At 36.3% G+C, this 14,368-nt stretch overlaps 1 protein-coding gene across 1 annotated transcript in view; it reads right to left on the bottom strand.

Annotated features, from left to right (window-relative positions):
* The window catches only part of ZNF638 (zinc finger protein 638), a 147,910-nt gene that overhangs the window by 63,820 nt on the left and 69,722 nt on the right, over positions 1-14,368 (bottom strand). Inside the window, 4 exon segments of the mRNA XM_070379784.1 lie at positions 70-362; positions 1,106-1,144; positions 8,131-8,192; positions 12,614-14,129. Of these exon segments, the coding sequence (XP_070235885.1) occupies positions 70-362; positions 1,106-1,144; positions 8,131-8,192; positions 12,614-14,129 (1,910 nt within the window).

Below are 14,368 nucleotides of genomic sequence, written 5' to 3'. Positions count from 1 at the left end.
AATTAAAAAAAAAAAAACTAGAATGGTTTAGTCAAAATAAGTACTTATTATTCACAAACATAAGTGTACCTGATGATCTCTCTGATCTCCTTGATGTCCTTTCAGGGCTAACTGATCGAAAGCATTTTGGACTACCTCTAAATGGATTTCTCATTCGATACGGTGAACGGGATCTGGATCTGTATCTAGGAATAAAACGATGGCAAATTCTTGGACTTCGGCTTCTTGGTCTATACATACAACGTACGGGGCTTCGAGATCGACGAAATCTGTGACTTGAGCTTGATCTCCTAGAATGCCTCGGACTGGGGGAATGAGATCGTCTTCTTGGAGTTTCATTTTCTTTTCTATTGCCTTCATTTCTACAAAGTGCAAGAAAAAAAACACAAGATTCATCAATTTTCTATAAATTTAAATTTATATCAATGACAGATTTACCTTCTTAAAATCAAGCTATTAATATTAACAATGCCAAACTCTAATATCATGTATTTATGTAAAGCAAAAACCTGCTTGTTATGATGCAGTTAGGTTTTGTAAATGAATAAGGATCAGTCAAAGCAGATGATCACCTCTGACTGCTTACATTCCTGTTTTGTTTACTCACAAATAAATATCACCAATTTCTTGCATTTTTCCTATATCACTACTATATCCAATTATGTTTTGAAAGTATTAAGTTATATAAAGAATTTAGGAAATAACAAATGTTTCTCAACAATTTTCCCACGAAGATTACGCCTTCCACAAATATTTGACTCCTATACTTGTATTTATACACACTGAATAGGGAAACTCCATTCTCAGCCTTCAAGCCATTTATAATCTGCCATTTATAATCTAAGATCCCACAAACATAAAATAAGAATAAAAGTATAAAGTATTTTCAGAAAAGACTAAAAAAGAAAAGTTCACAGATAGGAGCTATTACAGGTAAACTGGGGTAACTAAAGATTTCTAGAGATGGTTGCATTTCCCTACTGTTTAAAAATAAAAATGGTAAAAATGAGATTCTATTCAAAACAGTGCCTTAAAAAAAAAAAAGTGTTTACTTTTAAAGGAAAATCAAATTTCAATAATACCACTATTAAAAAAAAATAACTACCTTCTTGATGGGAGGATCTCAGGATTCCAATCAGGATACCTATTTTGAGAATAAACAATATTAATGAACAGTTAAGATTATAAGGCTCAATCTTTCCCTGCAATATATAGAGAATACTGTTCAAAACAAATGTTAAGGGAATTCCCTCGCCGTCCAATGGTTAGGACTCCATGTTTTCACTGCTAAGGGCACAGGTTCAATCTCTAGCTGGGGAACTAAGTTCCCACAAGCCATGTGGTGCAGCAAAAAAAATAAAAAATAAAAAATCTTAAAAAATTGGAAAAAAATTTTTTTTATAAAAAATGTTTTTAATTTAAAAAATTTAAAACATTTTAAAAAGTTAAGTGATTTATTAGTATATTAAAATATGAATATTTTCTTCAAAGTAAAATATTTTGAGTGTCTAGTTCAATAAATAGTCAGTTTCAGGCAACTCAGGAAAAAGAAACACATTCCCCGTATTTTAAACGCCTTGACATTTATTTAGGTAAAATAGGAAGTACACATAAAATTGTTAAGAGGTATAGAAGAGCTGTAAAACACCAGCTTAGGTAAGCGTTAAAGACAGTTTACTCAACTCTGCAGAACTCTAGAGGACACCATTCTACAGAATGAGACATGAATGCTGCCCCTTATATTGTACCAAGTGTTCCTCAGAGAGGATCTCAGGGGACAATTCAAAGAAAAGGTTGCTTTTCGGGTAGCCCTTTAAAAAGGGTTATCAAGAGGGAAGGATCAGGTTAGGTTTCATACTGTGGCAATATGTAAAAGGAGGATTACAGGCAAACATGTGTTCTATTCCAGGAACCAGTGTGGCCGCAGCATGGACATGACAAAAAGGAATTATGAGGCAGAAAACCTGGCAAGACAGCTCAGAGACAAACTTTGAAGGTCCCTGAAGTCATGTTAAGGAAGCTGAACCTAAGTAAAAGGCAATGGAGAACAATAAACATTTCTGAAGTGAAGGGAACATAGGAATGTTTGCAAAACAACTGGAAATAAATGTCTAGATTAGAGAAAAAGATGAGTGTTGAGATATTTAGAAATCAGACATCAATTACAGCACTAAGAGTTAATGAGATAGAGAATGGAGTTACTGGGAAGAGGGTTGAGGACAGAATCTTATGTACACTAACACTTAAGAGTAAAGCAATTGGTTCTTTCAAACCAATGAAAGAAATTAAGGGGTAATCACAGAAAGAAAAAGTAGGAGGAGAAGTAACACCACAGAAGTCCAAGAAAAAGACATCTTCACCTTCAACTATTCCAGAGAATCCGGACTCTACATGTTAATGGGAAATAATGATTAAATTATTAAATCGCAGATGTACAAAAATACAATTTCAGTAGCCAAGAAGAGAGCTACATAAGGAAATGCAGGCAGCAAGCCACCTGACAAGAAAATAAAGTGAGGTCAAAAACTAACTAAAGGTAAAGCAGTTTTTATTTGTTGACATTTGTCTCAGATACTGTTGGCAGGTTAACTCAAAAGCAATTCTCACCATGTGCCAAATAGAGAGTCTATGTACCATAACCAGAGAGGCCTGGGAGCCACAACAAAGACCTAGCACAGTCAAAAACAAACAAAAACGCCAATTCTCAATTGCCTTTTCCCAGGTCTGCCTCCATAACAAAGGCTAAAGAAAGCTAAATCTGCTTTCCCAGTCTCTTTAGAAGAGAGCCAGTAATAGGTTCAAACCAATGACATATAGGTACAAAACCACTGGCAGACTTCTGAGAAAATTTCTGCATCATCCTTCCTGCTTTGAGAGCAGATATGAAGGCTGGAGCATCTTATAACTATCAATGTGACAAATTGAGAAGGTAAAAAACTTAACTTCAATCCAGTGTATCTATCACTCAGCATCAACAACTGTCAAACATGAACAATTTTTTTCATCTACTACTACAATTTTTCTCTGGGATGGTTCTGGTTGCTGTCTCCTGTACAGTGCTACAAACCTCCATCCATAGATCTTCAGGCACCATCAGATCTAATCTCTTTAGCCTACTTGTTACCTCTACTATGTGTGTATATATATGTATGTTACATATATATGTATGTATGTATAAGGGATTATGACTTTAACATCATCTTCTTTTAGGATTTTATATAGCTCAGCTAGAATTCCATCACCTCCACTAGCTTTACTGGTAGTAATGCTACCTACGGCCCACTTAACTTCACACTGCACGATGTCTGGGTATAGGTGAGTGACCACACCATCATGGGTTATTCAGGTCATCAAGATCTTTTTTGTATAGTTTTTCTGTGTATTCTTGCCATCTCGTCTTCATCTCTTCTGCTTCTGTTAGGTCCTTACCATTTCTGTCCTTTATCGTGCCCATCCTTCCATGAACATGAAATGTTCCCTTGATATCTCCAATTTTCTTGAAGAGATCTCTCATCTTTCCCGTTCTAGTTATTTCCTCTATTTCTGTGCATTGTTCATTTAAGAAGGCGTTATCTTTCCTTGCTATTCTCTGGAACTCTGCATTCAGTTGGGTATATCTTTCCGTTTTCCCTTGCCTTTCACTTTTCTTTTTTCCTCAGCTATTTGTAAAACTTCCTCAGACAACCACTATGCCTCCTTGCATTTCTTTTTCTTTGGGATGGTTTTGGTCACTGCCACTTGAATGGTGTTACGAACTTCTGTTCATAGTTCTTCAGGCACTCTACCAGAACTAATCCCTTGAATCTATTTGTCACCTCTACTATATAATCATGACATCTGATTTAGGTCATACCTGGATGGCCTAGTGGTTTTCCCTACTTTCTTCAATTTAAGTCTGAATTTTGCAATAAAGAGCTTATGACCTGAGCCACAATCATCTCCAGGTCTTGTTTTTGCTGACTGTATAGAGCCTCTCCATCTTTGGGTGCAAAGAACATAATCAATCTGATTTTGGTCACCATCACCATCTGGTGGTGTCCACATGTAGAGTCATCTCTTGGGTTGCTGGAAAGGGTATTTGCTATGATCAGTGCATTCTACTTGACAAAACTCTGTTAGCCTTTGCCCTACTTCATTTTGTACTCCAAGGCCAAACTTGCCTGTTATTTTGGTATCTCCTGACTTCCTATTTTTGCATTCCAATCCCCTATGATGAAAAGAACATCCTTTTTTTTGGTATTAATTCTGGAAGATATTGTAACTCTTCAAAGAACAGGTCAACTTCAGCTTCTTCAGCATCAGTGTTTGGGGCAAGACTTCGATTACCCTGATGTTGAATGATCTGCCTTGGAAACAAACTAAGATCATTCTGTTGTTTTTGAGATTACACCCAAGTACTGCATTTTGCTGGAGGAGGAAATAGCAACCCACTCCGGCAATGGCAACCCATTCCAGTACTCTTGCCTGGAAAATCCCATGGATGGAGGAGCCTGGTAGGCTTCAGTCCATGGGGTCGCGAAGAGTCAGACATGACCAAGCGACTTCACTTTTACTTTTCACTTTCATGCATTGGAGAAGGAAATGGCAACCCACTCCAGTGTTCTTGCCTGGAGAATCCCAGGGACGGCAGAGCCTGGTGGGCTGCCATCTATGGGGTTGCACAGAGTCGGACACAACTGAAGTGACTTAGCAGTAGCAGTAGCCAGTACTCTTGCCAGGATAATCCTATGGACAAGGAGCCTGGCAGGCTACAGTTCATGGGGCCACAAAGAGTCAGACATGATTGAGTACAACAATCTGAAAGTCAGTTACTTAATATAAGTAAGCCTTAGCTTTCTCTTACGTGCGATCCCGGAAATACAGCTTGTTGCCAACACAGAGAAATTACTAAATTTCCAGAGCTTTCCAATTCAAGAGGGGGTAATAATATTTCAGATGTGAAATGATGTTTTAGATCTAAGTTAACCACTAGACTACATGTTCTTATATCTGCTGCCTGTGTGTTACCTAACGAGTTTTTTAAAATGTTTCAGAAGCATAATACATGACAATATAATATAATGGCTAAGAACAAGGACCTAAGTAAACGACATCATCTATATCCCAATGTGATACATAAGTATATGTATTACCTATAAAGTTTTTGTGACAAAAATGTTCAACCTGAATTTAATGAAGAGGAAAAAACCAGAAAGGTGCAGAATGTGGAACAGTCTACAAGACAAGACATTTCAAAAGTCAACTGTTGTGGAGGAGAATGGCATGTATACATACATGTGGCTGAGTTCCTTCCCTGTTCACCTAAAACTATCACAACATTGTTCATTAATCAGCTACACCTCAATATAAAATAAAAGCTTTAAAATTTTTTTTCCTTTTTCTTAAGAGGTAGATGTTGAATTAAGGAGTGAAGTGTTACAATGACTGCAATGTATTTTCAACTAGTTTTTAAAAACTGTAACTAATATTAAAAATGTCCATATAAAGTATAATAGACACATCAAATGTTAACAATTGGTTAATAAAGAGGAAGACTATGTTTATTATCCCTTCAAATTTGTTGCACCTTAGCAACTTTTCAGAATAAAGTATTGAGGGGAAAAAAGTTTTAACAAAGAGCCATGAGTTAGATATTAGTTGTGCCAATTATTTGCGGTGTGACAGCTGGGAAGCTGCCTCTCACTGGTAAAATCACAAAAAATCATTACATGTATCTCTCACATAATATTTCAGTTAATATTATGAAATATTATTATTTCACAGGGTTGAAATATGATCTCACAGAGTTGCTTTGAAGATTACACTGTGTAAAAAGCATTTAGAAGAATGTCCAGCACACAAGCATATAGCTCTTTATTATGTTAATTATTATTTTTAATACTAAAGATAATGCACTATCTTTTCTCAAGTTAATCAATTTTACTTCTGTGTCATAACCCAGAAAGATTCAATAAGACGGAGAGAAGAGATAATAAACCTTTAAGAAAAGAAATTGAAACCTAAATATATATCAGTACAGGCTTCCTAGGTGGCTCAGTAGTTTAAAAAAAAAAAAAAATCCACTGCCAATGCAGGAGTTGCAGGAGACACAGGTTGGATCCCCGGGTTGCAAAGATCCCCTGGAAGAGGAAATGGCAACCCACTCCAGTATTCTTGCCTGGAGAACCCCATGGTGAGAGAAGCCTGGCAGGCTACAGTTCCTGAGGTCACAAAGAGTCAAACACAACTGAGCACTCACACGTACATCAGTAAAGAAATGACTAAATAGATTTAAGTACAGAAGCACAATGCAGCTTATAAAAAAACAATGAAATAGCATATGTTTTGTCTTGCAAAGATCCAAAGCACCTAATCAAATCTAATGCATTTGTTTTTTAAGCAGTAGAGAGAAAGCCATGAAAAAATTATTCAAGAGTACCTGAAAAAGGTAAAAATGTAAAACAGAACAACAAAGTACCAGGCACGGAAACTACCTGCTTTAAAATTAGGGTCCTATGTACATGAAAAAAAGGCTTATCTACACAAAAAGCTTTCAGTAGGCATAAATGCCATTTGGCATAGAAAATTAATGGCAGTGCATGTAGCTAGACTCCTGTAACTAGCATTTAATGCCTACCTACATCAACTAATTCCCTCACATCTAAATCCCCTAGCTTCATAAAAATGAGACATCCCACTGAGTTTCTGTGGGAAAATTTGTGACTTTAGGAGAGATTTTCCATTTACAGTGGCAGTATGGTCCAATTAAGTAACAAATTATCTTTATATGACAACCAATGTCTTTGTGCACAGATCTATACAGGTAAGCAACTCTCTATTCTCAGTCTATATGATTCAGGTAGGGCTTCTATCACACTCTACATCAGGAGTAGGCACATGACACCAACTGAGTCATAGTACCCTATTCCTACAACCACTGTAATTGGTTTAGAGATGGACAACTAACCCACAGTGGTCCAAAAGACCCAAACCAAAGACTTCCGCAGGATTTATGAGAAAAGAAGTGCTTTTATTTATTTTTAACTCCAGGAATGCTAGATATTCAGATCACTTAAGTCTGGAACTAAGGGGGTCACTTTGCTTTGTGGAGAAGTGTCCTCATGAAGACAAAGCAGAAAGGAACAGACAAGAAGATATTCAGATCACTTAAGTCTGGAACTAAGGGGGTCACTTTGCTTTGTGGAGAAGTGTCCTCATGAAGACAAAGCAGAAAGGAACAGACAAGAAATGAAAGTATTACTGACACATTGATTTTTGAGCACCTAATCCAGCCATTCCTAAAACTAGAAACACTCAAGCTTCCTAGTTAAATGAGCTTATAAATGTCCCTACTTCAAAAAACCAGTCCGAGAAAGGTTTATCATGTATGATAAGGAGAGTCATGAATAATCTCAAAAAAATTGTGGTGACATTTTCATAAAGAACAATGTGAAAAACCAAAACAGCTGTCACAAATTCATTTGCTCAAGAACATGTTACCATCATCATTATAATGACCAGGAATTTGACACACAACTGAATCAGCATGTTTAACGATACTAGGGGAACACAATTTTATGTTAACTCCAGACGACGCAAGAGAAAATCACACTTTTTACCTTCATAGGTGCCCTGTCTTAAAGAAGGAAAAGGCGAAAGAACTGAAGAACCAATGGTTAGGAAGCACCATATCTAGCTTGTTCATTTCCTACTTAAGGGTTTTTTTCTGAAAACAGGTTCTAAACCAAGAGAGATTTAGACCTGAAATTAAATACTAGAGTTTGGTTTGAGTGGTTTTTAGTTAGTTATTCTTTGAGGAAAGGGTAGGAAGAAGGAGAGGGAAGTATAGGAGAAGGGAAGGCTTTGTATTCTGAAGCAGATAAACTATTCCAAGGAAGGCAAGGCAGCAGGAACGAACCAATTATATTAAATTTACCTACTGGGAAGGAGTCAGAAAAAAGGATTGTATTTAATTCTCTTTTAGAAAAAGTTTAAATAAATTTGTATAAAGTTAGTATTTCAAATAGGCAATAGCTTTCTAAAAATATTTTTCTCCAAAGTACCACACTAAAGGTGTCAAACAATCATACCTGAAACATTTAACTATTCTGTAAATTTGCCACCTATAAGAATGAAAAAAATTGTTCTTACTGTTGACGTAACTGTCGGCAACTCTCAATATGAGTAGATGTATTTTGATGCTGAATCCAATCCTATTGTAAAAGGAGAAAAGTGCACAAATTAGAACATTCCTCATTTGACTAATTACATTAGGCTTTTTAACATGACACAGCATCCTTTGTTTTTTCAAAAATTAAACAAACCTAGTTATAAATACCATATGGCTACTCAATAAAAATTTCACAAACAAAAATAAAAGGACTCTAAATAAAAGCACTTAATATCAACTCATTGCTGCCATTTTAAAACATTTTAGCTATGGCAAACATTTTAAAAATCCTACCCATAGATACTCATTTTGAAGTCAAACATACATTTAAACTTGGAGAAAATAAAAGCATGGATCAGAAATAACTCATCTCAAATATTAAAAAAAAAACACGCACTACAGACAGTATCAAGAACTCTATAAATAGAATGGTATTTGAAATGGCATCTCCAAAATATAGTCTTGATGCCTTACAACTCTAAACTTCAAGCTAACAACATTAACAACAAAAAATCCTACCTCTCAGGCCAATACCATTCCAAACAAGGTACTCACTATATACTGACAAAGGATAAGATTAGTAAAAATATGAAAAAATGCTGCTGATCAAAACATTTATTTTCAGGATATAGTGGAAAGCAGTATCATTTCAAAGACATAATATGCCTTACATACAGAGCTTGACAATGAACAAAATGCTTTCTCCTTTAACTTCACTCACAAGCTGCCCTAAAATTATATTTTGTACCCATAAAAAGCTCCTGGAAGACACATCTGATTTTTTTTTTTAAGGCACTACAATTTTCAAAGAGAGTCCCCCAAGTGAAACAATTAGTTAAAAGCAAAGTGTGAGTAACGTTTTATTGTGTCTCCAATATTTGGACAGGTAGAAAACTTACTGAACAGTTCCTTCCATATTTTAAAACATTCCTTGAGGAAAATGTTATTCATTTCCATTTCAAAAACATTTTAGTCTGTCATTGCCAAAGACTAGAACTATCCAGTTAAAAACCACAGTTGACACTAATTTTGGAATCTGCCTTGTCAAGAACTATCTGAAAACAAGTGCATGCTACTTGCAATACTCAGCAGCAGGTTATGACAAACCCTAAAGTATTTCATTAAGCCATGGAACTGACTGTGGATTACAAAAAATAAAGTCTGCATATCCTGCTCAGGGAAATAGGAAGCTAGAAGAGACTGGCAGTTAGGAGTCTTTAGTACTGCTAAACCCGTATCTTTGATAGTAACTAGATATTGTTTACATTAGACACACTGACAGGTATCAAAATGGGCATGATTTAATCGGACCACAAAGTGTTTTATTTGAATAAGTTGCCAATATATAAAAATTCAGACTTTCAGCTTTTCTTGAAAAAACATGAAGATAGAATACTAGACATGCATTTGACATAGCAACTATCAGCTAATGCTGACAGCTGAAAGTTATTTAAGGCATACTCTGTCCAGTTCACACACACACACATCCACTTTACTGACATTACTCACTTTTAGGTTCAGTAAATATATCTACACCACCCCAATTTCTACTCTCCAATAAGACAAGGGTCCAAAAGCGGGACTCCTCTCCAGAGAGAGAGTAATAATTACCTACTAGGCAGAAGATGCAGCAAGGACTGCAGACTTGAGTGGACCCAGAATCCAACTTTGAAAATACCTACCCATATCACTCTCTTATCTACCAACTACTTAAAAAAACCATTTATGTCAGTATTTTTTTGAACTGAATTATTTTAGTCAGAAAGACATGGCTTTAAACCAAGGACAGACTTCTAAACCAACTGTGACAGTCAAAAAGACATAACTTCTAAACTAAGCATGACTTCTCTGATGTCTGAAACTCAATTTAGAAAAAAAAAAAATTCCTCATTTTTCTTGTCTTTTTCAGACTGTAGTTTTGACTCAGGGGTAGGTAACATCGTTAGCTGTTACTTAGCAAAAAAAATTTGCAGTTGATAATTTATATTTATTGGTTACACATTTATAATGTCAAATACATGCACACTTACAGGGCAACAAAATACATCACAGAAACAAGAGAGGTAGGTTATACTACCTAAGTCCATGTTCACAAATCCCTATCATTTGTCATCTAGTAGAGAAGAATTCATTAGTTAGGTCCATTGTGCTGTTCCGGCTGTTAAAAGGTATCTGTTCATTTAAAAAGGCAATTAATTTCTATGAACTCTAATAATCATTAAATGATTTCTTTTAATGTTTAATGTCTTTTTATCACATTACAGGCTTCCCTCGTGGCTCAGATGGTAAAGAATCGGTCTGCAGTGCAGGAGACTCAGGTTTGATCTCTGGGTGAGGAAGATTTTTATTTTTATTGTACTTTTATCATATTAATCCATACTGTCACCAACATACACTTGAATAACTAGGGAAGCCTCAAATTAGGCGTCCTACCCTCTCTCTCTTCATTCCTATTCATCTTGCACACAGCAGTCAGATTTATCTTCCTGAAATATATTTTTTAATGTGTCATTTCACGAATCAAAGAATCTTAATTAGCTTCATGCCTCTCATTTCACATCTAAACTCCCTGGGCTAGTTTTTCTAGGCCCCTCAAACTTATCATTGTTACTCCCATCTGAAATGTCATCCCTCTTCCCCTGGGTACATCTAAGCCTACTAATCATTCAAGAACCACCTTCAACCTGCTCCATGAAGTCTTCTCTACCAGATCACTTTAATCCAGACAGACTTAGTGCACCTAGTCACTCAACAAGTCTTATCTAACTGGAGTATAGAAGTCTTCTGATGCCAGAAAGCATGATTTTTAATTACACACTGTGAAATACACAGTAAGTATTGGTAAATTGATAATGCTGGCCTAAACTGATATAAGCCTACAATCAAGATAGAAATATTAAATCTCTCTCTCCCTACAGCCTATCCAAACAAGTCAATTACAATCACCAAACTATTTGTTGCCTTCTAATTTTTAAAAAATTCCTTAGGTGTGTAATTTTTCTCTTCAGTGAGACTGTATAAACTGCTTAAGAACAACATATAAACTTTATGTAGTTTATTTTCATTCCAGCACCTAATGTAGCATCATGTACAAAATTAGTAACCAGTAAACAGTTACTGAATGTGTGTATTTTCTATTCAACAGAATAAAAATTAAAACTTTTAAGATATTATTTTTTCTTAGATTCATCATGACTAACTAAAAGTTCAAAATAAATGGAACATAGAGGGGCTAACACTCAATTCAGTACTTGGGCCAGGGCTAGATTTTAACTAAGTGCTGAGATTTTTTAAAGACTTTGCTATTCCCTTTGACAGAGCAAGGCAATTATTATTAGCACTCAGAAAATCTGGCTAAAATGAGGTAGAATGCTGATTTCCTTTGCTTTCAACAACATTTCTGACCGAAGCATCAGTTCCAGGTATCAGATTCTTGTTGGCTGAAACCTGGTGAGTGGGTAACAGAAAGACAATAAAAGGACAATACTGGAAGGAGAAAAAAAACCAAGGGAATAAACACCTATAGACTTTTAAGCCTATTAAAGTATACAACCAATGCTACAGCCTTGAATCATAGCTTGTTCCCATAGGAAATACTGCAATACATTCCTTCCTGGTCACATGTAATATAAATCTTCAAATCACATTAATAAATAGAAAAAACAGTAGTTTCCAAACATATATAGTAAATAAAACATATTCAGAAAATTCTACTCAAATCCACCAGTGATTACTATCAAACAATATATTCTACGTTATTCCTCAGGACCTCAGTAAAATACTTTCATTCTAACTCTCCTAACCATGAAGACACCTAAGGCTCCTTTGTTTTTTAAAGACTCTTCTCTGTACAGATCATTTTACACTCTATGCTCTGAGCCCACAGCTGGTCCCAATAATTCATTCTGACTCAATTTTGCTACGCTATGGATTTAGTTATCTTAGGAAGCTCCTTCTCATGAAGCACTAAAAATCCAGATAAGAATCATAGAGTCAGAAAATATTTAAATCAACATTAACTATCTTTAGCTCAAAACAGGTAAGATACATGCAAAGCTAAAATATACTGTCTCTTTAAAAGTGTGCAGTACAAATATTTTATTCCAAATTTTTATTTTTTACTAACAGATTCTCTTATTCAGATAAAGGTAACTCATGTGACATTGTCTTATAAATACAGTTTGTGTCATATAAATTTTATGTTGCATTCTCTGGGATAACCTCTCAAAAGTTCAAAATAAATGGAAAAATCCATGTGGTGTGCCCAGTCACAGGAATACAGAAAGCCTAACACTCAATTCAATACTTAGGCCAGGCTACTTAAGATTACAACTAAGCACTGACATTGCAATCACAATTTCTGCCATTTCCTTAATGACTAGTTAACACCAGCATACATATGAGAATTTAGATGAAACTTGGGCACTGAGTTATCATGATACAGTGATCTTTAAAAACACTCACCTTCAAATGACTACATTCTACGTTACACAGAGAACACAAATGTGGAAATATTCTTGGAGATGCTGCATAATAATCATTCATCATAGAAGGAGTTGGAAGTCTCTTCATCTTCTGGGCATCAGCATGCGAAAACTTTGGTAGCCAGGATGCTTTCACAATCCCAAAGGGAGACCGAATGGGGATGTCAGCCTCTGACTGGTAATTCTTTTTACTTCCTCCAGATCCATGTACATTAGACGAATTAATGACAGGTTCACGTGGGATCCGCTCTTGTTGGCTTACAGTTGAAATTAATTCCGATGAAAAAGGTTGCTGGTTCATAGGAGGAGGAATCAGAGACTGACTCATTGTCTGATTAACTGTCTGGCTAATGGATTGGCTGACAGATTTTACAGGTTCAAGGACTGACTGTCCTCTTGAAATGTGTAAACCTGACATCTTGCTTCCACTCTCAACTGGGAAAAAGGACTGATTACTGGAGGACTCACTGGGGAAGTCCATCTGTCGAAACACATCTTCAACAGGAAACATAGAATTACACATCACATTTGGAGCAGGAACAGATGCAGAAATGCTTGGCTGTGACCGAAACTCATCCTCGACCTCATCGGTTGGAATTTCAGGATCATAAATACGTACTTCAAGTGGATCTTCTGTGTAGCCATATTTGCTTGCATGCCCATAATCAATCACATTACTCGAAACTGCCTCATTACCAAGTGTTTCTTTATTTCTGCTCCGAGAAGGTAAATTAGGTAATCGGCGCCCCATTTTTCGCATTCTTATATCCCTCAAGATTAATGGCATATTTTCAGGAGTTAGCTGTTCATCAGGATAGCGACTGAGTTCTTCTAAGTCTTCATTAGATAATCCAAAACTTGCTAAGATACTTGAGGCACTCTCTTTTGTATAGCGGCTCTGTACTTTAGGACTCTGCTCTGTAACCTGTGTTACAGAACTCTGCTTCACTCCCACTGACGCAGATATATGAGGCTCATCATCCCATCGGCTACCATGAGGCTTCTCCTTCTTTTGTTGTGCTTCATGAAAATCCAATTTTTCTTTGGTCAATCTTGGATCAGTTTGGTGTTGAGTTACCTGAACATTCATTCTCTGTGGTTCCATATTCTGATAAGATTCATGGCAGGCAAATCTGTGTGGAATTCCACGGGCTCTCCCTGCTGGGTAAAATCTTGGAAGACCCATAGATCCAGGCCTCATAAATGGTCCTGGAGGCCTCATCTCAGAAGGGTTAGGTGCTCGTGGCCTCTGAAGTGGAAAGTTTCCTCGAGGATTAAACCTGGGTCTCGACATGGCTATTTTCAAGAAAGCCTGATTTAATAAAGTATAAGGTGGTGTTGAACTATGTGAGGCAATGGCATTCAGCTGCTGCAGCGCCAACTGAGTCTTAATCTGAGCAAAGTGCAAAGGAGATGGGCCCAACAGAAGTGGGTTTGCAATGCCCAGGTTCAAGGAATTCACAAGTGGTGCGAAATTTTCCAAGAATAACACAAAGCTGAAAGTTAAAACACAAATATTAGATCATTTTAACTCAAACTACTTCATGAAGTGGGTTCTACAGCCAGTGTAAAACATTTTGAAACAAAGCCATGAAACCATTCTGCATTTCATACATTTTTAGAGTTGTTTATGAGGATTTTAAACTTTCCCAAAAACTTGCTCTTCTTTCCCGAATCCAGAATACAAACCCCAAACCTCAAGCCAGAGTTCCTGTACACTATGCTGCGCTGGGTG

The sequence above is a fragment of the Bos mutus genome, chromosome 11 (assembly GCF_027580195.1).
Source record: "Bos mutus isolate GX-2022 chromosome 11, NWIPB_WYAK_1.1, whole genome shotgun sequence".
Lineage (NCBI taxonomy): Eukaryota > Metazoa > Chordata > Mammalia > Artiodactyla > Bovidae > Bos > Bos mutus.
Note: the sequence above shows the minus strand (reverse complement) of the source record. Positions and strands in the feature narration are given on the sequence as shown.